This window comes from Petromyzon marinus, chromosome 10 (assembly GCF_048934315.1).
Source record: "Petromyzon marinus isolate PM22_M1 ecotype Great Lakes invasive population chromosome 10, UKy_Petmar_22M1.pri1.0, whole genome shotgun sequence".
Classification (NCBI taxonomy): domain Eukaryota; kingdom Metazoa; phylum Chordata; class Hyperoartia; order Petromyzontiformes; family Petromyzontidae; genus Petromyzon; species Petromyzon marinus.
In genome coordinates, this window is record NC_133676.1 from 11068762 (window position 1) to 11095113 (window position 26352).

At 44.4% G+C, this 26352-nt stretch overlaps 1 protein-coding gene across 5 annotated transcripts in view; it reads right to left on the reverse strand.

The window, feature by feature from the left end:
• Positions 1–6380: 6380 nt before the first annotated feature.
• LOC116940917 (voltage-gated delayed rectifier potassium channel KCNH8-like) overlaps positions 6381–26352 on the reverse strand; it is a 122594-nt gene continuing 102622 nt past the window's right edge. For all 5 annotated transcript variants that reach the window (XM_032951297.2, XM_032951292.2, XM_032951293.2 and 2 more), the window contains 5 exons: positions 21655–21869; positions 15495–15970; positions 14237–14322; positions 12143–12216; positions 6381–10555 (listed from right to left, as the gene is read on the reverse strand). In XM_032951297.2, coding sequence (XP_032807188.2) covers positions 9860–10555; positions 12143–12216; positions 14237–14322; positions 15495–15970; positions 21655–21869 — 1547 coding nt within the window. In that variant the 3' untranslated portion in view covers positions 6381–9859. The remainder of the gene's footprint in view (positions 10556–12142; positions 12217–14236; positions 14323–15494; positions 15971–21654; positions 21870–26352) is intronic.

The window sequence follows — 26352 nt, forward strand, 5'->3', positions numbered from 1 at the left end:
TAATCCAATACACATTGCTTCACACGGTGCCATCGCGTTTTGGGTTTTTGTTTTTGCTTTCGGAAAATTCACATATCTTTAAGCGTATAACATCAGTGTAAATAAAGCATTATTACACGTTAGTAAGGGCTGTGTGGTTAGAGTGAATGGTCGAATTTTTGACCATATGCGAGTTCGATTCTCAGTTGTGATCACCCAAATATATTTCATCTCATCGCTAAAATGAGCACCACTTTGTGAATGGACAATAGTAGTTATTTTGTGGAGAGACTTAACCCGGCCATAGGAATGTCCAATTCCTACCACTGGCCTAGGTCTCTAAACAGCAGAACCAAATGTATATCACAAGAAATTAGTTTGTATATTGTACATAGCACCTGGAGTTAAAACATAGTGAACATAATTTGTATCTGTCGATGGGATATCACCTATAAGAGGCAACATCATGATAAGCTTCATACTGTAAATGCTAGACCAAAAACTTATGCTGAAATGGGTCCACGAGCCACCGTCCAGGGCATTTGAGATGCTGAACGAGATGCTTTACATAAGGGGGCTCAACGTACTTTTAAACCATTTTAAACCAAAAAAAAATATTTTACCAGATAAGGCCCACTGAGCTATATATCTCTTTTTTCAGAAGTGACTTAGCCACAAATGATAGCTCAACCAAGTAGCTCATCGTGTGAAAATTTATAGCAGCCAAATACTCTGAACGCGTGTTTCTAAATGTCGAGGGGAAACCCGAAGGACCTGGAGAAAAATCCACACTACCACAGGAAGAACATGCAAACTCCAAATATATAGCAGGCGTCAGGGTCTGGATTGATCCCACGACCTCCTGTATACCGAGCGAGGTAGTTAACATCTCGCCACGGTTGACAAGGGAGGTAGCACTCACGATATTTAACAAGGCGGTGCACACAATTCCAGTGAACAATTGCCAGCCATAACAATGTAGAATTTCCCCCACTGGTTCAGGGCTGCAAACAGTAGATGGTCACTGACTCGATGCTCATCTGAGCAGGATGTATTTGACATGTTTGAAGCGCAGTGTATAATTACAATGGTGTGGACCGCATGAGTCAGATCTGCCCAATTGTTTTCACTCTACCAAACAAGAGTATCGGGACATGAGTATTTTTACAAGACCGAACACGCAATTATACTGGACGATTGCCTCTTCCCATGCCGTGTCAGTCGTGGCAGTTGTAAAAACCGTACTTCACCACGCAGGCATGTGTGAGTATACTCTTTGGTTCTATTGGGTAAAGTCACGTAGGTGAAAATAAAATAACAAAAAATCACGACGTTTCTGTCTGGAGGAGAGACAGACAGTCTCGTCCCTTCACCTGATGAAGGCCGCTTGTGTTGTGGCCGAAACGTCGTGATTTTTTGTTATTTTATTTTCACCTACGTGACTTTACCCAATAGAACCAAAGAGTATGGATCCTAGCAGTCACAAAAGCTTTAAATCTACATGTGTGAGTAGTTGGTGAAGCGGGGGAGGGGTGCCCAGCACCGATTCAGATATAAACTCGCCACCGATGCTGATGGCCATTACCGGAAATTAACTCGGATTTCATGGGTTCATAGTGAAGTGCTGTCTCATCACTCCCTCGATAACTGAGATGATGACAAAGAATAAATACTGACCAAAAGAACGGAAGGAAATGGATACATTTGTGCAAATGTACACAGTTGATTCATTCAAACAAATGAGAAACTTTACACGGTGTGTTTAGTTTGTCGGTCTTCCCCCGTACCTCCGATTAGCACGGTTGGCTAAGTACGGTTCAAAAGAAGTTCAATGTACATGTACCCATTTATAATTGTGGATATAAAAAAGCGGGCGGGGATTTAAAACTAATTTGCCCACTGTGTACAACTGACGGGCCGGGAGAACGTACCGGCAAATCCAGAGATCATCGTTACAACAATTGCATCGTTTCTTGAATATTGATGAGAAGACTTTGCTGTTTTTTTCAGGATTTCTCTGTTGCGCGTAGTCACTTTAAGATGTTTCTTGTTCATGTTTTTGTTTTGTTGCGGTTGCACCCGAGTCAAGAGCCGCATGGCTCGCAGGGTTATACCTCCTAATAAATGAAACTGAACTGAAACATGACCGAATATAAATTTTAACAAGTTCACGGTTAAAATACACATCGTGATGGGTCGCTTAAACGTCAATACGTGACTGCTGTTCAGAGCGTTCACTTTTTGGCTGACGCTTGTGCAGGGGAATCAATGCGTGTCACCGCCATCCGCACGACAAAGGGTGATTCGTCGGCACCGACAGTTTGACATTTCAATCAATATCTGCCATTGCCTGTAGTGAACATTGGCAAACCGAACTTAGGTAACCTGGAGATAACCACAGCATTGCAGGAACCATCTGCAGTTGCTGTTGTCATTGTTGCGGAGATCTGAATGTAAACGCTTTCAACATTGGTGTATATAGTACCTGACTGTCTTATTTTTTGCTTAGATTACACTTGTCGGTCGACAGGTCGTATGTAGTGGGGCAAAGTGTGGGTAACCCTCACCTTTTGTCAGATGTTGGCCAGCGTGGAAGAATAGGTAAAATAAAAATAAACATGCCCTCGAGAGCTCCTTCTACCAACAGTGGTGTGAGCAAGAAGTTGCAGGAACTTTGCCTCTCATGTATATAACCTATTGACCTTTTCTATAACCTAACCCATTCACCTATTGGCTTTCCAGACCAACATTATCCAACAGCGTGTTTGAGCAAGCAAACCCTCGCGCGGTTTCACCCTTCAGGGTCTCATCAACGGAGTGGGACTTGTTTGAACAAATTCTGCTGGGTAACTAGATGTTATCAGCAAGAGCACTTCATATAAACTAAGGGGCTCTGTTCAAGAACAACAACGCATCATGAGTTTGTATATTCAAATTACAAGATGTCACAATTTTACACCACAAAATGTCAAATGCTATCTCATATGTTCGAAAGGAATTTTTTTTTCAATTATGTTTCTTTGTATGACAAATTGTACTTTTTTAGCTGCATCCGCTTTTGTATTTTCAACGAAACCCATCTCTCCACTGAACAAGAGATTTATAGTCTCAGTGGGCTCTCATCTCACAAACTCATGTAGAAGTACAGCCCTCTCTCAACCCACTGATAGATGAGGGCCTTCCTATGCAGGTCGTATTATCCAATAGCCACAGTAGGCACTGTGCCCAGGGCCTACGAAAACTAAAGGGCATATGAAAACAAATGTTGACCCATGGTTTAGTCTATATGATAACACATGAAAATGAATAAAGCTGCGTCATCCGATATGATAATCATAGTAAAAAATAATTGAAGACATTTTCGCTCGTAATATTTTTAGGCTCACCCTGTTTTTTCTCTCAAAAAATTCAAATTAAATCTGCTTATCTGGGACGCCACAGCGTACTCAAATCGAATTAGGCGACATCTGTCCAGCGGCTGGACGAAGCACGCGTGAAACAAGCGGATTGACTGCGGCGGGAGTAACGTGGGCAGCAGTAGCAGTTGTAGAAAGTTGTCACTGAAGGCCAACGAAACATAAGTGCCTCGGGCCTACGAGAACCTTAATCCGGTACTGTTCCCTGTGCCATGTGAGTCATAGTTTTTTTTCCCCCCTATAATACTTCACTCCGCTGGTCAGTGTTGGGTTGATGAAGGTGGGAAGCATAGACGTGGGAGCAAAGGAGGTACAGGATTTTTGCTGTCCACCACCGGAGTCTCACAGGGCCCTCGCGTGATTTATCATGAACTCCACTTGCATAGTTCCCATGCTGCAACCTGGTGCTGAGTTTGAACACAGGGCGGTGAGATCGCCTCGCGGTGGTGCGCCGTTCGTGGCCTGTTGCCGAGAGGGGATTAAAGGTTGGAATCCAGCGGGAGTGTGGGGGGGGGGGGTCTGATTATAATTAATGACGAGGATAAAAACGCACCGTCTGCTTCACAGAGACCGTTAAAGATATACTCGTGTTGTTCGCAAGAATAGGCCATTGCGTTCCGGCGTCAGGGTCCATTTGTTGTTTTACAAAATCGAAAATGATTCACAATTTGCACATTCGGGATTATACACACGGCAGTGATCATCGCCCACACAACTGCCAGACGAATACTCCCAGGTCACTCTTGCAAATGAGACTCGTCCTGGTCTTTCTCATTCTCACCTGGTTAAACAAAATAAATGTGACGTTTGACTCCCGCACAATGAACATGTGGGAAGCAATCGATCGATACCACCACATCTCTCACTTGCCGACACTGCTGCAGTGATACCTGGAGGGTGGTCCAGATGTCTTGTGATCCCCAATTAATTGACCCCTAACATTTTTTTTTACTTTACATATTTATTTATGTTCGAAATAAACCTTCCTTGAAAAAAATATTCAGTTTTAGAGCATTAAATTACGGTTATAAGACATCTGGACCAGCCCTGTGCATCTCAATGATAATAATTTGTTATTGAGATCACGTCCATATACGTTGGGGCACCTCAGAATGCTCTACATCTCATCTCAATTGAAAGGGCACTCCCCTTGACAGATATCCCCGTGGACAAAGATGTTTCAACACCTGGCTTGCAAATGGGCATTTGTCTGCTAGTCGGTGCCAATGATTGCTATGCATAATCCCAAAAGAGCAATTTGCTGGTAATTGTCTAATTTGGCAAATTGAGTGCAATTGGGTTTCACCAAATACATTTAGACGCCATGCCCTCTCTATTCTCGGCAGTGCCTTTCGTAAGATAAGACGATCCAGAAAAAGACGTATTTGTTCACAAAGGCTTTTTTTGTGCAAAAAAAATATAATTAACTAGTTTGTAATGCGATGCGTTTTATTTGTGTAATTGTAATGTCTTAGCTGTCGCGTGTTAAAGTAACTGCAGGTTGCAGTTGGATTGCAAAGTGCTCTGATGGATGAGGGTAATTTTGTACTGATTTTCTTCAGCATTGAGTAAAGAACTATTGCAATGCTGCGTAGTCGTTTATTCCGAAATAATCCTCATTAAAATCACCACGGTACAAGATGATCAAGTTCACCAATATATTATATGCCGACAAATAAAGCTCGCCAAAAGTCAAAGCTAAATTATTATGCAAAGCTATAAAATAAATTTAAAATAAAGAAAAATCCTTTCAAATTCGCATTGTAGTAAATGATTTATGCCACATAGCTAATATCTAGAGTTTTTATTTCACTACCATGCAGCCATAGAGTAAGACATTACATTAAATCTTCAAAGAAATACCTTCACACGAGTAGCGAATGGAATGTACTACCATCCATTAGCAAAAAAAAAATGTGACAAAACATCAGTATTGCATGAGCTAACAACTGTGAAAAAATTGCAGGTTATTCGTACAGAATTCAAACACAAACAACTCAAAAATCAGTGGAGTCAAAACTTTCTTAGCGCTAAGCCAAAAGCACAATTCAAAAATAGCAGTGGAAATTCCACATTACAATGTCGGGGCCTTATGTTTCCCATGGACCAGCATTGTTGACTTCCCACACAAAGATAATCTAATTTCATGTACCTCTAAAAGGAAGACGAGGCGTGTCAATTCTGATCCATAATTGAAACCATCGGCAATTCGAATCGAATTGGTGAGTATTATTCACAGTGCATAGCTGCTATCATGTGACATGTTCCCACAGGCCTTCAAAACGTCATCCCTTCTCACGTCCCAGCCACCTCATCACCATTAAATTCAAAATCCGCAGGGCAGAATTTTCTACTTTCCTTCTCTCGGCTGCTGCTAGCAGCCCATTCCGATTACGGTTATTTTCTTGTGAATTACATGTGACAGGCCTACTGAGGGTTCCGAGTAAACACACTCTCCCCACTGCCATTTGCATGAATGTTGCTGCTAGAGAGCCGCAGGCAGACAGCTTCTCAGCACGCGCAGCGTCCTGCACCCACACGCCTGCACCTCAATGCAGCGGCCAAATAGGGGGGAACCGACAAGAAGAACATGTGAAGACCGACGATGGTGAATCGAGAAATTGAGAAGATGCATCACTGCCATAAAATATTAACTGGGACCACGGCTGATTGGCTTGCTGGTCATATTAAGGCTGCTTCAGCGTCATTGAAATAGTCACAACTCTACTTGAACTGGAGCCAGCTTTAACAGTAAAGCAATTGAATAGTATTGTTATTATTTAAAGATACTGCTGCCGTGATTTGCATAGGTTTAATGAAAGACGATAAATTCAAGCCAACATCCCCCTACTCTGGCACCGACCACGAAGAAGAACACATTTTAATTAGGAGGGTTTTTAAAAAAAATGTAAACAACTAAATAACACACTGCCAATAAATAAGCTTCGTATGCAAGATGTAATTTTGAAACACTGTAAGAGGAGCTATGACAATAAAATAATTTATTAGGAGCAAAGTGGAACTTACATTGAATATGGAATTGCAGTATAAAATAAAAATAAACAATCCAAAGCATGATAAACAGTTACAGGACACGTAAAATTACAATTAATTCAGCAGTCATTTCAGTGCACCTCTGTCAGTCGAATACATCGGGCATTTTTCAAAGAGCATTGTTAGCTATCGCGTTAAGAGCGCATGGTAAGTTCAAAGTTATTCGCGAGTGTATTTTTTATTATCAATCCCGCCCAACTGTGCATATTTAGTTCCTGAAAACTTAGACGAACTTCAAAAAGTAACAAATGCTCAATCATAAACGAAATACATCCCTTTTGTTGTTTAAAGAATGCGTACACATGCATGCATACAGAAAATATCCTGCGGGTTTTTTTAAAAATCAAATCAAAATTTATTCATAAATGCTTTTAACTAGCAAAACATTCTAAAAGTTTAATATACATTGCATAAGAATATCATAATTTTATTAAACATTTTCTCTTAGGCTGTAGACATGGCATGATGGGCCAGCACGTAACGTAAATTGATGTTCATTCCCAAACAGCAGGGGTTCACACCACTCAAGACCGACAGACATATCTCCATTGATCTACCATTGACTGCCATGCATTACGTTAATAGCACGTTGTTGTGAGCTTTAGCAGGTGACGAGCAAGACGGGACGGTTCCTACTCTCGTACTCAAATATTGACACGAGTGTTTTGCGCGAATGTCAAAAACCCTCAGCGTTGCGCACCGAGCAGAGCGTGGAAGATTCGGTGAAGGCAGTAACTGAACACTTGATGGTGGAGTGGAGAAAGATAGACGAAAGATAGACGCAGGAAACGAACATTGCTTCAATGCACTACGACAGTGGTTCTTAACCTTCATTGCAGCTTTGCACCCATTTGGTTCTCAATCGTAAAAAAAAGTGTAATGTTAATAAATACATAGGGGTTTGATGAAACAAAGTAGTTGTACTTACGTGCCCGTGTTTAATTTGTGCTCTGATGATTTACCTTTTTAAAAAATCTGGCCATGTCTCGCACTCCCAGAAAGGGCATCTGACCACCTCCAGGAAGTTGCGTGCACCCCAGGTTAGGAAGAGGAACCACTGCACTCCGGAGTCGTTACCGGTCAAGTCGCAAGACAGCAATCAGCAGTGTACCGTGGCACCCATATAGGGAGGGAGTGAGCTCCCCCCCGCCCCCCCCAGGTTTTTTTTTCTCCATCCCAATATCCCATGCAGCTTGCCCAGGAGAACAGGTTTTACAATGGCTCAGCGCCCACTGTTGCGTGAATCAGTCTCCACTTTTTTTTAGAATTCACAGGCCTGTGTCAATCTACTGCTAGATGAAGGCCTCGCCAAGCCGTGCCCGTCATGGGTTTTGAATACATCACTTTTTATCATTAGCTCCCAATTGTATCTCAATTATGGTCACGGCAGCATGTCGTGAAACGAAGCATCCTTTTAGCTCTCTAACTATTCTAACATTTTATTTTAGCAGGTAAGCCCCACTGAACTATATAGCTCTTTTTCAGGAGCGACCTGTCCACAAATCATAGCTCTAACAGAGTAGTGCAACCCTTAAAGTTGGCGAAGAGTCCACAGAAGCGGATACTACAGAGCAATCTCTAAGATGCACTGTAGTGACCATGGTCCTCAAAGGTCAGAACTTTCATCATGGGGGTTTTTAACCATACTTCACCACGTTGGTCAGTGTAGTTTTGTTAAAAGAGAGGAGGCGACCCAGGACCAGTTCAGACATCACCACTGACGTTGAGCTGTCGCCAGAAATCTAACTCAGGTGTACGAGGTTATAGAACACTCAGGGCACACACCACTGATCTACTGCTCCCCAATTCGGTTATTTTCCTTTCTATTGCACCCTAATACATTGTTTCGTATTACCTGTTCATGTCTTCTGCAATTACACTTATACATAAATAAAAAATCCCGAGGCGCAGTTTACTGCCCCATACAAACCGCTGCAGAACACATAACATCCCCTGCACAGAAAACGGGCACCAAGATAAAAAAAAAACATGAATCAGTCTTCTGAAGCATTGCTGCAAGGAAATCATATACATTCAAGACATATATACATTTGAAAAGGCATGCTGGCTTAATATTACTGGTTGTCTGACATCATGCAAAAAAATTATATACTTGCAATGCATCATGCATTTTTTTCAGTTTTTTACTGTTGTTTAAATTCATCCAACCGTAACAACTTTTGTTCATTCTACGACGTTATCTCAGTGCTTTTCTCAGTGCAAAGTCTGTACAGCATGGCATTGTGCAGCCTACACAACAGCGGTTCCCATTAATACCAAAAATACTGTATAATATATACACTCACGCACAAACATGCCTTACATTCCATTTAAGCAGTTCAAATGCTTTGAATAAATACACGTTTCTGTTCCGTGAAAATGTGTAGCTGTTTGAGATGTAATTAATCATAAAACATCTTTCAATTATGTTTTGTCAAAGTTGTTGAATAACAACGAAAAATCCAGAGCTTTGAAATCCTTATTCGTCTCCAGTAATTATTTGCCTTAAAACACAAACAAATCAGCACTGGCATTAATTTTTTGGGCTCTCATCCAGTAGTGGATTGACAAAGGGCTGACAATAATATTTTATTTAATTAGTTCGTCGAATAATATCTGTTCTTAAGGCCCCGTTACCTGCGTCAAACCGTATGTGTAGGAGTCGATGTTTGGTATGTTGTCTGTAATGGGGTTCAATCACACCCTGCGACCACGAGGGGCCCTACCATCTGATGCAATGCAAACAAAAACCACGGGATTCGTTCTTGAATCGAATCGAATCGCGAAAATGGCAATTTATCGAATCGTTGTGAGGCGAGATCAATCATTTCATCCGTATTTTTTCAGCGACTGGCTGGAGGAATATGGGATATTAATCGCAGAGTGTTAAGTTTATTAAATCAAGGTGTCTACAAAATCGGTCGCTAAATTTTTTTTTTACATCTTTAAAGTCTAAAGAATGTAAAACAGAAAAAAATACTTTGTTGTCAGTACAAATAAACAATTCCCACTGTTATACTTTTCAAAAAAATGGAAAATAATTTAGAAAACAGCAAGGCCCCTTGGGGAAAAAAAATTACGTTCGTCTATAATGCAAAGGTATGTCATAATTGCTATGAATGCTTATGACTTATAGGGGTTATGTTTCTTGAGTAGTTTTCTGTGCTGATGACAGCGAAGGTTTTAAAACGACACCTGGGACACAAGTCCTGCAGCCAACGGCAAGCGGCATGTTTCCAAAGCAACCGGCGATTCGCACGGGGGCGATGACATTTTTGTAAACAAACACAACATTCATTTTCCTCTCTTTGGTCACCTTTCTTACGATTATTGACAGCTGTAAGGGCGCTATTTCGTTTCGACTGTCAAAGATGAGACGACGCCACAAGCACTTGGGAGCGACGACCCGCTCAGACGTTCGTTCCTTCGTCTTCTGCAAAGTCGATTATTTCAATCACTTGGTGTCCGTCGGACCCTCTAATAACACGCATGGAGATGACCTCCTTCTCAGGAACACTCTGCATTTCTGATTCAGTCATGTTCAGACACGTTTCGTCTACGTTCAGGGGACTCAAATCCGGGGAAATGTCTGCAATATACAGCTGCCTCAGAGATTCTGGAGCAAAACTTTGGGCGGCTTCTGAGCACAAGAAATCCACAGACTCCTCGCTACGGTGAGCCTCCTCTTCGTCGCACACAGAGTCTACGCTCGACACAGTTTGGGATGTTCTCACGAGATAGTCAGAACACCTCGTGTCAGTTCCATCGTTCTGACGAAGGATTCCACCGCCACGGTCCTCCACAAAATCCCGAGGACTCGACGGAGGAGAGACGAACTTCGGTAGAGCCTGCTGCGCCAAACAGCCCAGTGCTTTGACCTCCTCGTTATCCACGCCAGGATGGTATGATGGCAGAGTCTGCTTGAGGGCTGGTGTGCAGTCCCGGTCTCCTCTGCACAGGGGATTCAAGGCCGGGTCCCAGGGAAGCGACGGGTGCGATGGAAGGGGGCTCAGCTGGTTCCCGTGGGGCACGAGGGGTTTCAGCATCTCCATGAGGGCTTGGAGATCATTGCCCAACCGTGACACCTCTTGCGACAGACTTGACATCTGCAAGGAGCAGGTGCATACATATTTCAAATTACGTCCCAAATTGGCCCTTTAGTGTGAACATTACAAGACTGTTGTTGCTGCTGATTTATTAGCAACATTTAAGATGTAACCATTATATTGATTGCTCACACTACTGCTGGTGCAAGGGCCTCTCCACTTGAGCAAACCACCTAAAGTGCGTCCAGTCTTGTCAGATTTCATGACATACATATAGTGTTGGAATTAAAACACATATTTTATGTGAAGAGTTAGTGAGTGAGTTTTTTTTATTTAATAACCAGTAGTGTTCCACACCGGTGCTTAATGAGCTTTTATTCCACCCTTGCCTGTGTTCGTTTCCTCGTTTGTCCAGATTGACAGGGAGAGCACATCAGAGCAAACACAATTCTGCACATTGCGTTCTCGTTGGTGACCGTGGTTTTTCAACGCACTTCAATTGACGTTTCCTGTTGATGCTCCTCGTGGCCATTTTAACGGTGCGATGTAATTATCTTTGAAAAGTGAGAGAGAGAAAAAGAAAGAAAGTGGGAAAAGTAATAAATATTTGAGGGGGGGAAATTCAATTTTAGTGACAGTGACACGGCGATAGTTGTTTGCTGGCACTGCTGTAATTAACTCAGCCTTGCGGCAGGACTGCCGTAATTACAGGCTGGGCCCGACTGTGTCCCGTTCATAAGCGTGACCCACACATTGCGCGGTTCAAGAAAAACGATGCTCTGTATAGAATTGCGATTAGCAGTCAAGGGAGTTTTTTTGTTTACATTTATTCAGAACCTCTGTGCCAGCACCGTGGATAATTGGTACTTTATTATATAGTTGCTGCAAAAAAAATTTCGAAAGGCTTCATTGCTATGTTGAGTAATGCAGATAATTCTACCTTTAGTGTGGATCTTTTACGGAGAATATTTGAATGGATCTGTTATCGGAGAGCTTCATTATATGTATTATTTTTTGCAAACAACCTCTCAACTAATTATAATAAATCTGTTGTAAATATTACACAGCGTGCACATTACCAGCCTTCAGGCTCTCATAACTCGGCATTAGTTGTGTTTTAGCTGAAACTGCTTTATTATTTTCTTGCTTCCTACTCCCATGACAAGTATAACATTTTTAAAAGCTAGATACGTTAAAATATTTATCTTAGCTAATAAGAAAGATTAAAAAAATAGTCAAACAACAAAAGAAATAAAAAAATGAGTGAATGCACATCTCCCTTTGCTAGGGAGTTTGATGTTTGCGTTGGTAGAGGTGAATGTGTGTGGCTAATGGAGGAGCGGTAGTGTAGTTATTAGCGCTACGCTGCGTTATGAACCTGGTGACCCGGGTGCGATTCCCTCTCACGGTCAACACCATTGACGATTATCTGAATCGGTCCTGGGCCTCCCCTAGGTCGACTCAGACTCAAATGAGTACCTGGTGCGGTGTGTAAACACTGCTACTGGGGAGACAAAGGCAGCTGGGCGTGGTGCTGGCCACCCACCCCCTCGTGTGCCGTGCCGGGCTTCATAGGCGATCGCTAACAGCACTTGGTCTATTAAGAGTCTGTTAGGACTACATGAGGGATCTTCGTCTTTGACGTACCTGCTGATTGAGGTGACATATGCCTCTCCAGGTGTCGTCCACCTCCATCGGCTCTCCGCTCCGCGAGGTCCCCTCTGCAAGTGCCGACACATGAAAATTATTTCATCAGTTTGTTACATTGGCCGAGGCTGTGTAAATATAATGTGTTGCTTCGGCCACTACTACACTTGTATGAAATTCTGGCCCAATCGCATTCAATGGCAATGCAATGTCATTCTGAGTAAATGTAACACAGACACCATTGGCTGAGACAAAATAAACTGAACAGGTTTTTGGCTGATTTCCCACAGGTTTTGAAGAAAGTCAAGGATTCTTAACAAAGTCTCGGGTAAAACACGCTGAGGAAAATTACACCGATTAATTATTTTTTTCCTGAATTGGATAGTGAGCGGTCCATCAATCTGTATGCTTATCAAAGTCTACGTATGACATTCAGATATGCGGTCATTGCTTTGTTGTTTTATATTTTACAACAGGACACTGACATTACAAATATCCTTGTATGCCATGGATGCATATGTGCCCTTGTACATGGACATGTGAGGTAGTGCATTATTTAAGATTCCTGCCATATTCCACAAAGCCAAAACAATGACTCCTATTAAAAACTGTAATCGTGTGTAAAGCATTCACAGTTAACATAAAACAATTGCATATTCCGGCATGCAGTAAAAGCGCCCGCAGTGCATCCTTTTCCTCATTAAGAAGTGGACTCTGCAACTTACGTGGTGGTCCCTCCTTTTAAATCTATATACAGTGCACATCAATTTAATGATGCAGCACTGCAGACAAAGCCCCAGAGACGGCACTGGCAGCGGTCTTGCAAGCACTATTGCAATATATCTCACCGAATTCGTGATTAACAACAATTTGGCACGGGACAATGTGCTGTATGCTGCAAATTTGAGAAGAGGGCTCTTTTCCGGAAGCGGCGTTATCCTACCATGTGCCTTTTCTGCAGTGCTGCTTAATTGATTTAGCAAAGATGCTAATCCTCCTGTAAAAGATGCCCCCTTAGAAGACTTCCCAGACAATGGATCATCTGTTAGAAAGCCCCCATCATTAAGGTAGCCAGGTGGCTGAGGGGTCTAAGCATGAAACCAGCACTCCCGAGGTCCTGGGTTCAACGCCAGAATTCAGCAGCCCGAGATTAAGCCGCGTTCACAACTGCAGTGAGTTGATGGTCTCAGTCTGGTTACAGCTGCATAAAAAATATACAAAAAAGTATTACATTTGTTTTTTTTTTCCACTTCATTAAGGTTCACACGTTTCAGATGAAGGTGAGGTACAATCTTTGCAGGGCGTATAAAACCTGTGCCCCTCGTGTGGATAAAAAAGGCTATTGCAGTGACTTCAAAAGTAGTTCTAGGACACCGTCTTTCGAGACCGTTCTCTGACATAGGACTATGCGTATTTCGCTGAAGAGTGAGGAATGGTAATTTGTTAACCTCATAGCACGATGCCAATAACAAAATCGTATGTTATGTAACAGAAACACGAGCAGTAAAATACACCAAAATAAGCTCCCGGCACATAGAAAATAACATATGTGCCTTTCTTGGTTCTTTCGGTAAAGTCACGTAGAATGGAAATAAAATAATAAACATAAAACATAATATTATAATATGTTTTAAAGTCACGTAGAATGTAAATAAAATAATAAAAATGAAACATTATATTATAACATATGATATTATAAAACATAATATAATATTATAAAACATAATATATATTCTTGGTAAAGTCACGAAAGCTTTAAATCAAAATATAATATAAGATATTATATGATTTATTATTTTATTTCCATTCTACGTGACTTTACCGAAAGAACCAAGAATATGAATCCCTGCAGTGACGAAAGCTTTCAATCGAAATATGTGCCTTTATTGCTTTACAATTTACAACCAACGATGAATCAGAAGGCAGCATACACTACTGAGTCATTCAGTCGGTGGCTCTATGCCACCTTTCCCTGTCGGTCTACGTTTGCTACCGGCCTCCTTATTTCTCCATCGGCCACCTCTGCTTTGTTGGAACGAGGTGGTGGTGCCCGTCGCTGTCAGTGGTGCGTTTTCTGCGAGTGTTTTTCTTTACCCTTCTCTGTTGGAGGAGTCGTGAGGTCTGCGTGGATGACGTGCACAAAATCAAACACCGCTCCGCCTTCAACCCCAACCACGACCCTGAGACACAAGGGGAACACTTGAACGGCCATCACCTGGTACTTGCTGCACGAGTCACGAAAAGCGGAGAATGATGAGAGGCTCACGTCGATAGTCATTCGCGTTAGTCTAAGGTTCTGCAATGACTTTTCATGACATCTTTCAAATAATCGAATGATACGTTATTGTGCCGGGCCACGTAAACTTGAAGCTTAGATTGACTTTGTGGATATGCCATACACATTTTAAAATACTATTAGGGAAATAATGGTCTGCTTTGCGAATTATATGAATGACTGAAAATCATGTTACCGTAAATAATAGCATTTTCTCCCCAGTGCCCACTTCCAACTGGAAAAATGTGGCGAACAACTCATCAATGTTGAATGAGACACCGAATGCTCACACACAACCTTCATTGGCGTATAACCAGCAATGTATGCCTCAAGCTGCAAGTCCAAATGCGGGTCTTCTGAATCCTGAGGCGGCTGCTTCTATTACAATTCCCCAACATATACAGTACACCGTTCACTCCTCTCGCACCACGGCGGCTACAAACAACACATCCCGTATGTTGGTCTCGTGGGCATTTCATAGAAAACAGCAAGTTACATGGCACGGGGGCCATTCGACTCAACGCGAAAGTTCCAAGCACATGCAAATCCCTGAATGTGCAAGGCCTCAAGGAAATTCCCAGCACTGTCCTCCCTACCTGCCGCCTCCTCACGAGCGACGCACAAAATGTGCTCGTCCACAGGGACACAGCCTTTTAGGGGTTTGCCGAAATGTATCGCGTGCAGTGTTGTGGCTATTGAGTGGTGCTGGGCTTGCTGCAGCTCCACAAGGAGCCTCGGCCCGGAGGGGTCCAGCTAGTGGGATGTGAGGAGGAAATTGGACAAGCTGGCCCCTTTCATTGCTTGTAGCAGAGAGCGTGTCGACCAAATGAGCAACGCCACTGCTACTCGCCTCTGACTCACCTCCTCGCTCCCCACCTCCTGACCTCCCTATCGATGCCACTGCTGCTTTAAAGCCAACTCGGCGGCAAGGGTTGCCACCTCTGAGATATTTTTTTTTATTTTTTACGCATTCTGGGAAGACTTACAACATTTCCCAGGGTGGCTTCCTCAATAAGAGGAAGCGATCCTCGGAGAGGTGGGGGGGGAGGGAGACCAGGACAGATGGCAACCCCTTACCTGGGGCTCAGCGGCTGAAGGCGCGGCAGGCCGTGCGGCGGAGGGCGCCGGCTGCGGCCGCCCGTCGCCGTCTCGCCCGCGCCGAGCCGGGGCGACCCGGGCGCGACGCCGGGGAGGCCGGAACCCCGGGCCACCGCTCCGGCGCCTGAGCGCGGCCTCCCGTTGCTCAGCACCGCGTTGCCCGGGCGGCGCGGGGCTCCCTTCGCCGGCTTGGCGTAGCCGCTCGGCGGCGGGGGCGACGACGTGGCCCAGTGGTAGAGGGGCGGTGTGGCGGTGGTGGCGGCGGCGGTGGTGGGGCACCTGCGCGGCGGCGTGGAGGGCGGGAGGTTGAGCTGCGACCGCGAGGTGTTGATGACGTTGGACGAGAGCGGGGTCGCTTCGTCGGACTCGTCCTCGTCGTTGTCCTCCTCCTCCTCCTCGTCCTCCTGGATTGACGGCAGTCTGTTGATGAGGTCTCCGTTGCTGTCGGACAAGTGCTGCAGGATGATACGAGTACATGGATAAACGTGAGCGTGCGTTTGGTTCCTTTGGAACGGTCGTAACAGAAATTTGGCGAATTGTTTTAGTGGTGATCCTCGTGGATGGACTGGTTCGTGTCATTGGAACGTGGAGTTTTTACGACCGACTCTGTATGGCCGACAGTGATGCCTCCCAATATCTCTTGCAGCGCAGGGATGTGTCCACTTATGACTCTTGCCCCACTCATTTCTGCCAGAGTGAACCTCCTAAAATGATTTCATTCCACCACCTATGCACTACCATTTACATAATAAACTATTTCCTCGCATGCTCAGATTTGCGGACTTGCAAGCGTTGCCAAAAATAACTGAAACCATAACACAAGAATCGGACAATTGCTACTCGTATCATGGTACAGCCCTGGAATGGAGTTGATGTTTCCAGCAGCATTTTTTTTATGCAAGGCCAGTGAATGAATTGCGTTTTCACGGGAGTGAAAGTGTGAAAAGGGACACCAACCCTTTGCTCCATCCCATTTCCTCGAGCCAAGTGCAGTGATCAAAGTGGATCCGAGCAGCCCAAATGAAGTGCTTGCCCATAAGTGGGGCGGGATAGTGGGGGGACCGATTGGAGAGCAGAAGAACTATTAAATGAGAAGATTAGGCCCTGGGCCCTGAGCGATTAAGGATTAGGGGCCCAGAGGAGCCAGCTGAGACACATGACAGGTTCTGTTTGTTAAACCTGCCACGGTCCATTATAACGTAATAGGAAGATGGAAGAGCTGAGGTCACTCACGTGGGTCATTGCAAGCTGTATGCGGTCACACAAACCGCTGGAACTTGTGGCGCCCTCGCTATCAGTGGCATGTATGCATGTGGAACTTCTTTCGCACCGTACGTAGCCAACCGTGCTACTCGGAGGTGTGGCATATAGCTATTGAGTGAATAGTGGGGGTGGTGGGGAGGGGGGAGCGGATGCTTAGCTATGAAGAGGGGGGGGGGGAAATTAATTTGGACAGGAGGCCCTATTCATTCCTGGCACCAGAGCACATTGCTAACCACTGCTCGCTAAGCAACCTGACAACAAACATTTACACGAATGTACATCTATCTGCCCCACGCTTCCCTCCCGTACCACTCTCCCCAAAAAATCTTGGATGGCTGACAGAGGTTTGTGGTGGTGGAAAGTGTGAGAATTCTGGCCTTGGACATTTTGTTTTTACGAAAGTACGAATGCAAATGACCACGGCCATTCCTTCATTTTGCTTAATTGAAATGGTCAGTTGTGCAACATTAACGTCACGTTTGGGAAAAGCAACCCGAAGGTTGCACAACGTGGACAGATTTACAGACGTGACGTCAAATACTAATATACTGCTTGGCAGGAAGTAGGCACAGGTAGACAATTATGTTTCGTGCGTTACCAAAAACAGATTTTGGCGTTAAAACAAAAGAAATCTAAGAACAACAGCACAGTTAATTCATTTCATAATCATGGAAAGTGTCTGCAATGCACCAGTGTGAATGGTAACATTTAATAAAGAGAAATGACTGGCATGCACGTTGATAGATGAAAAGTAATAGAGTAAAACACGCTGTAAAACCAGTGGTGAATGAAGTATCCCCCAGGCCGTGTGAGTGTTAGGGGTTGTTTGACCATACTTCGCCACACTGGTCAATACAGGTTGGATAAAACATAGGCGCAGATTGGGGGTTCAAATATCAACCATCACTGATGTGAGCTGTGGCTGGGTGTCTAACTTAAATCACCAGGTACGTATCACAGTTAGGTGAACCACGGTACCACCACTCCAGACACCATTGTCACTTGGGCCTTTGAGAATTATGGTACTAAATTACTGATGGCATATTTCTTGATTTTCTTTTCTCTAAAAAAACACGATGGTCCCGAGCTCTTGTGCATAGAATCATAATGGAAGCTTATTATGTGTTTCCTCTCATGATTTTAAACGTTTGCAGTCATAGCAAACACAAAAAAGACCCGAGAAATGAAAGGACCAAATATCTCATTCGTCTGAATTATATTGCAATTTTGAGAAGTGGTACGAATCATTAAACTCGACGGGACCTGGTGTCAATCAATCAGCATCCTCACCAAATATTTTCTCAAGCGGCACAGCATCTGAGCAACTCTTTTGATTAGTTCTGTAAACAGCAGAAGCCCGCTAATGGTGTCACTCGTCAAAGGCAGAGATTTCTATTCCATCAAATGGCAGTCTAGCAAGCGCCACTGGTATTTAATGAACAAAATAATACGAGGTTATAATCAGAATCGGCACACGTCTCTAGTTATGCAAAGGTGTGCCCGTTTGCACAGGTGCACGTGTGTACATGTGTGCGTGTAGGGAGCGGCAGTGTAGTGGTTACCGTGCTGAGCTACGGACTCAGCCACCTGCATTTAATTCCCGCTCACGGACAACATTAGTGACGAATGTTTAAAGCAGTTCTGGGCCGATAATGGGGAGACAAAGGTGGCTGGGCGTGGTGCTGGCGACACCATCCCTTTGTCCACCGTGTCGGCCTTCATAGCTGCTCACTAAGAGCACTTTCCTCAGTAGCCCGGGTGTCTATCCGGGTTATCTTTATATTTGTGTGTGTACACTCAGCTTAAAAAAAAATCCCAGTCCTGGCCGTGAAATGCCGGGTTGTAGTAGGGAAAGATAGAGACATTTCCTGTCGAATGTTGACAAATGCATCCTCCTCTTGGGTTTGTTTTGATGTCTATTGTCAGAAGAAATGTATACTGTCTTCTTGGTTCTTTCGGTAAAGTACTTGTGATGTGGCCGAAACGTCGTGAGAATTGTATTTTATTATGTTTGATTTTAATTATTTTATTATTTCCCTTCTACGTGACTTTACCGAAAGAACCAAGAAGATGAATCCCTACAGTCACGAAAGCTTTAAATTGAAAAATGTATACTGCTGCAGGCTTTTATTGACTAATAACTACGTGCATAAGCCACACGAATAAATCACAAGATAGAAGTTTCCTAAACAAAGTTTGACTTTGCGTGGCATTATGTGATGCCACTACACACACGGCATGAAATTCATGGGTCATAAAAAATATTCGGCGCAGAATAGAGATTATCACACACTGTCCTATATCTATGTACAAAACAATGTTTCAAAAAAAAGAATTTAACACTGTCCCATGGCTATTTAGAGATGTCATAAACATTAGAATATGTTTTGTCAACCGCTTACAACTATTATTTCATAAACAGATATTTGCTGCACAAGTGACACGTACAAAAAAAATCACGAGGAACAACACACACGCGAAATAAAATCGTACATTTTTTTTTATCGAAACCACAACCTTGAATCATGACCATTCGTCGAATGTCTGTGGTGGTGGGGTGAGGTAAGGTGCATCAATGGATGTCCAGTCGTTTGGGCTGTCGTTTATCGATTTTCTTCGTGCAAAACGATGACAGCAACAACCGAAGCAGCCAATTTTGCTTGTTCGGTATTTTTTTTTAATATATATAAAAAAGCGATTGTGAACCTGCCGCTGGGACAGCATGCATCTCAGGCTCAAATGCCAAGGGACGTCCATGCGTGTACAGAGCATTGAGTCTTCAGAACCCACAACACCGTGGGGTCCATGGAAACGGAACCCCCGGGGGGACCTTCTCGGCCACTGCCTTACATTTGGATCACTCTTTTTTTTCAAAAACGTTAACTGTGATCCGAAATGTCCGTTTTTGCCACAGCTTCAAATAACAAGGTTAATTCAAAGTAATGCGGGTAGAATAGAGTTGTCGATCCATTCAGGGAATTTAACTCAAAGCGAATTGTCTCCTAGTTATCGGAGCCTATTCAATGCCCGTAAAAACATTCTATAAAATGCGAGCCTTCCACGAGAAGTTCAGCTTCAATTTCTGAAGCCATAACTCAGGACGTTTGCCAAGAAATGTTGTTGGGTTCCCAGGCGAGACAGGTATTCTGAAAAGAAAGCCCTTCCTGAGCAGCAATGGGTTTAGTTTCAAGATTCACTTTAAAAAAAATAGATTGCATCCTATCACTGCTCGGCTGGGTCCCAAGCCAGCGTGGAAATCTTTCTGAATGTTGGCGGTTACAAAAGCGGTGTTTTTCCATTCCTCCACCTCCTCCGAGCAGAGCGTCCCTCGTCATTTCTGACAACTCAAATTTCGCCGAGAGATTGATCAGATGAAGCCCTTGGCCCTCTTCGTATCACTTTTCAATTCAATCTCTGCTTTGCCGCCGCCAGCTGCGTGGCTTTCCCCAAAGTGGGAGGGGGGGGGGCACATTCGGAAAGACGGACGGATCGTGCCTGCTGTGCGCCCACTCGATCTCTCTCTCTCTCTCTCTTCCGACGTGCCCTAATCGCCACCATTAAGCTTTTTGTTTTTACCCGTAGCGTCTAATTAGGGCCCGGGAAATTGATCCCAAACGGTTTGCTTAAGAACATTCTCGGTGCATATTCGCAATCGCGGCAGCAGCTGCAACAGAGGGCCCGTTTCCTACTCAGCCCAGCTAGCTCCCATATTTTGTCATCATTAAATGTTATATATATACACACGCGTACGCGTTCGTAAAATGGGAGGATTTGTAAGAATTAAGCGCGGCTTTTCGAGCCGTGCGTATGTTGTTTCGTGATAATTGCGGGGCGCGACACTGTGACACGTTACATTACAATTGAGACCGTGAAGGCAGCGCAGGAATTGTGGAATGCCGGACGAGTCGATATAGCCCCGCGCGCTCCACGTCTCCCGTGGGAAAACGCTTAGCGTCCCGGATAGGGGGTTAGGCTATTTTTTTTTTTGGAGCTTCACACGCCCGCTTGAAAATTATCTCGGAATTGCGTTCCTGTTTCCGTGTCGTTGGAAATAGCTTGTTTAGCTGGGGACTCCACTTGCCATGTTTTATCCCAAATCACGAGAACCCAGCACAGCGTGGCTGGCGCGACTGATGTGGCGACAGTGATGACCTTTTCCCTTCATCGCGTGCTTTACTGTGTTGAAGGGGCACGACGTGCATCATGAGGAATATATTTACCTGAGGTCTCCCTTGCAAAAAAATGTAGTTTGATTCTCAAGAGACTTTGAATTCAATAAAGAAGAAAAAATGTTTTGGTGGAGAAGCGGCACGGTGGTTAGTGCACTGCGCAACAAACCCGGCGAGCCGCAGTGAGATTTACGGCCACAGCTAACATCGGTAGTGAGTGGCGAGTTGATTGATTTACAGCTACGGTTCGGGTTAATCACAAAACTGTCTCGATAGGTTCACTTCTGGTTAACCGTTTTCTAAAAAAACAGTTTCAACCAATTAAAATATGCATATTTGCTCAATCTAAGTTAAGAAAAAAGACCTGTTTATCCTACAATGTAGCGGAGGCTACAGGGGAGGTCTTAATTTTTCAGCAGCGCTAATGTGCAATGCTCACTGCAAAGTGTAGCGAAGGAAATGTTTGCATCCCTTTGGTCAAAAGGAGACACCAAAGAGACAAACGGGGGTGCAGAGAAAGATGGAGAGGTGAAAAGACAAACGGACACGCGGACGGACAAACGGAGAGCGACAGCGGCAAAGCAAAGCTGCGCGGAGAGACAAACGCGGAGAGACGCAGGAGGGACAAACGGTGACGCACAGAGACAAAGGGCGAGACGGAGGGACGGACGGAACGTGCGGCGCGACCGTGCCCCTCGCCGTTCCACCTGGGTGCTGGGGCCCTCCCGCATGTTGTACGTGAGCTCGTGCGCGATGTCGCCGTGGAAACGGCTCGCGTACTCCGGGTAGAGCTGCAGCACCTCGTCCAGGCCGCGCAGGTTGATGCACTGCAGGTCGCAGTAGGTGAGCGCCTTCACGTCCGCGTTGCTCTTGATCACGCACGCCGGGGAAGGGAGATCGCAGCCGATGAGGTCGCCCTTCCCTGCGGGCGCACCGACCGTGGAACACGCGCCGCCGCCGCCGCAGCGGGCGTTAACGATCCCGCGACGCTACGCCAAAGAGAGGAGGGGTCACGCGCGCCCTGGAGTCACCAACGGGCGACAGTCGCCAAAGTTGAAACATTATTCGCACATCGCGTACAGCCCGTTCTCCTGTAACACGGTAGCAGGTGCGTTCCTGAAGTACACCGTGGGTAGCGTCTAGAAGCATCCAGCAGCATCCCGCCTTGTGTGAAGGATGCCGTACGACCGCTTGTTCGTACTCGCGCGACATAGTTCTGTTCACTCAATCGTGTTGTATCAAATTCGCGTCATGAAAACGCCTTGTAGGAGAACATGCTACACTTTAAATGGAAAAAAGGAAAAGTAACGTTGATCCATACTGGCAGGCGAATTCCAACTCGCAGGCCGGTTCTGTGTTCATCTTGTGCCACACAGGGGCAGCTGCCATTAGGGGTTCCCCCCTAGGCTAATAACTGCGCACCGTGAGATGTCTGTTACATTCTAGACGCAAAAGAAATGCCATTGGTTGTTGTTCCCTGCAGGGAGAGACGGCACAGTGGAGAACAAAGACAAAGATCCCCCATATAGCCTGTAACAGACTGTAGGGGCAAGTGCTGTTAGCGAGCACCTATGAAGGCCAGAACGGTACACGAGGGGGTGGGTGGCCAGCACCACGCCCGACCGCCTTTGTCTCCCTAGTGGCGATGTTTCCACACCGCACCAGGTACTCATTTGAGGCTGAGTCGACCTAGGGGAGGCCCGGGACCGGTTCAGATAATCGTCACTGGTGTTGGCCGTGAGCGGGAATCGAACCCGGGTCGCCAGGTTCATAGCGCAGCGCGCTAACCACTACACTACCGCTCCCCACAGTGGAGAACACAGACACACACGCATGATGTGTACGCATGCACACGTGTACACGTCCGGTCCTCCTGCCCATCCACTGCTGTATGAGAGCGTCCCCACACCCGTGTGGGTTGCTGAAGTTATTTGACCAATCTTGTCCATACCGCTCAGTGCGGTGTTGGTGACAGCAGAAAGCATAGACGTTGTAGCATAGTATAGTACAATCATTTATTTTGTTATGCTGCCCTCTGCTGGCAATGTAACCCTGTACCAGCCTGCAGCACTTGTTGTATGAGTGGTGGTGGTCACCAAGCCAAGCACTATCCAGGCTCAACCCCTGCTTTACCAATGAAATCGGGTGCATTCTGGACGATTTAGTAAAATAAAAATTGCATGTGTGAATGAATGGATTAATTTAATTATTATAATAGCCATGGAAACCAAGCATTTCACGACCTTTTGTATTTTGATGAATTGTGACGATTTGAGAGAGATGGGCATCACGATTTGATTCCATGAAGGTGAAATAAATAAATAGGCTCCCTTTCCGCTGCGCCCACATTTAGACGCTATGTAAATACAGATTAAATCGTATTGTTTTGGTTGAATTGCCTCTAGTGGCTGCAAGAAATCTCATGAACCTGTACATACAACTGCTAAAAAATACATTTAGACGCTATGTAAATACAGATTAAATCGTATTGTTTTGGTTGAATTGCCTCTAGTGGCTGCAAGAAATCTCATGAACCTGTACATACAACTGCTAAAAAATACATTTAGACGCTATGTAAATACAGATTAAATCGTATTGTTTTGGTTGAATTGCCTCTAGTGGCTGCAAGAAATCTCATGAACCTGTACATACAACTGCTAAAAAATACATTTAGACGCTATGTAAATACAGATTAAATCGTATTGTTTTGGTTGAATTGCCTCTAGTGGCTGCAAGAAATCTCATGAACCTGTACATACAACTGCTAAAAAATACATTTTCACATGAATGATTCAATGCCACGTAAATACAGAATGTATTGTGAGATTTATGATTGAATAAATGATTTAATGCATCGTTACATCCCTGACATAAAATAGACTTTATTTTACCCATAACAGGACTCAGTCTCAAGACCGTTATGAGAGGATAGTTGCGTCGTAAACATGTACCAGTGGCATTGATTAATTTAACAAAATAGACGCCTTCGCTCGTGACACATGCATTGAATCATGCATATTGAATGAACACATGGGAAGTCTATTTCACCACATAAAATAAAAATACGAATGATATTTCTCCATCTATTGGCCTTCCGGACCAATGTATTTAAGCAATATTTGTTTAAGCAGCCAAACTCTGGAGCAATTTCAACCTTCAGGGACTCCTCAGCAGCAGGGCCAAGCCAGTCAAACAACTCGTGCTGTTTTCTTGACAATTGGTTATAATGCATAGTTTATGCTCGTTAATATTCATTCATACACTTTTTCACGTGAAATATTGTAATGCCAAGGCTCCAGCTTGTTTACTTCTTTCATTTCTGCCTTTTACAGTATGTAATGCTGAACTTTTTGCGCACCGTATATAGCCAACCGTGCTACTCCGCAAGTATTAGGATTTTCAGAGAGCTATTAATCAAACGTTATCGCTATAATTAATTTCGTACATTTTGTACTTACACAGCCCTGACATTTAAAAAGCAAAATGTAATATTCATCAACGACAGCGCGCACATTTTAAGCCGGGGCATTAACGCTCGCTCTTGTTGAAGCTTTTAATTGTGAAAAAGCGAGGAACAGGGGCTGGCGCCCCCCTTAAATAATGAAAACGACGCTTTAATAACCTCGCGGTCCAGGCAGGGCAATAACAAATAAGACCATACCATTCTCCTCTATTACTGCTGCCTTTGGGCGGACGCGGGGTGCTTTGTGATTTGCGATCAGGTTCACCAAAATGTTACTCCAGACACGCGGCGCATCTCACGAGCGCTCCGCAGGCGGCGTCTGTCAGTTGCGATTGTCAAATGCGGGTGAGTGGTGGCGCAGTGGTTAGCGCACCGTGCCATTAACTCATTGGGCCATGTGTGAATCCCGGCCGCGGCGCTTATATCACTGGCGAGTGATTTCTGAACAAATTCTGGGTCCTTCCCGCTGCCTCCCCGACTATCACCAACCTACATCGATCAATGTCGTGAAGTATGGTCCACAAACCTTCACGACTCCACATGGTGTGCGGAGAACCCTCATCCAGCAGTGGCTTGACAAAGGGCTGCACATTAGTATTGATCAATGTTTTCATCAAGGAAGCTTGATTTTTTTTTGTATTTCTTGTTAAACAAAATGTGTTCATTGGTGATGCTGTTGCTTTGGCAGTGGTGCACAAACACCAAATAACACATTCGTCAACAGCAATACCTTATTTATATATATATATTTAAAGCAGTGTTATTGTTTAATGAGTTGCGCTTTCTACGTCAAGAAATTATATTTTCACCTTCAAAATAATGTATTACCTTAAATTAATGATCATATTTCCGTTTTGTATTTTAAATATATTTACGTTATTATGTTTTTTAAATCTATATCTCATTATTTTGTCGTCGTGATCTATGATTTCAGAACTTCTCTTCCTTCAAAAAAGACACCGGTGGTCTAGGTTGCCGCTAACCTGGCTTTAAATAAAACATTCCTTTGAGGAGTGTTTTCACCGTCAGAAATTACTCTCAGACCCATTATAGCTGACGGCCATTCGCGAGCTTGTACCACAACACGTTTATGTGTTTATTTGCTTTCACTGCTGTTGTTTTTTTATTTCAGAAAACCAGCCGGTAGTCAGTGCTCGAACATTCGCACTGACAAATCAGATTAGCTATTTGTTTTGATGCCTAAATTGGAAATGTGAAGGGTTGCTAAAATAATTTTAAAAAACATATTACAGCTGGTCATTCCTCTACGGTATGTTTTTTTCTGCAGATAGAATGAGTCAAGACGTTGACTCGTCTGTGCGTGAGAACACACGCACAACGCACGCACAGAACACACGCCCAACGCACGCACAGACTCGATGCTTTCCGGAAGTACCGCCTTCCAAGCCGGTTAACACCTCGCCAAGAGGGCCCAGATGGTGAAACGATTTGTCAACGAGCAGTGAACGTGAGCGGGTGACGTGTTGCGCCGACATTTCACAACTTCACGCGCTCCGTCCGGGTGACTCAAGCAAACCCGTCGCCGTCGAATGCCGTCCTCTACGCAGAAAATTGGCGGTGTGCAGCACTTCCCACCACCTCTTACTCGAGCACTTACACGTGCCCAATACGAGAGGTGTACAACATCACGTCGTGGGCTGATTGAGTAAGTGTGGTGATCTAAAAAACATATGTATATTATTTTGTTCCCTCCAGTTATATTCCAATTTCTCTTACAAGGAATCTCGACAATGTGGAAGAGTAGGCCAAACATACCCTTTACAGGGGGCTCTTCAGAGCTCCCTGTATTGGTCGCTCTACCTGCCAGCAGTGGTGTGAGCAAGGGATTGCAAGGCTGCGGCTTTACCCACTAGCTTTACTGCTGTACTAATTGTGCCGTCAGCGTCATGTGACGAAGCGAGAACATTTGCCATGGGATCCC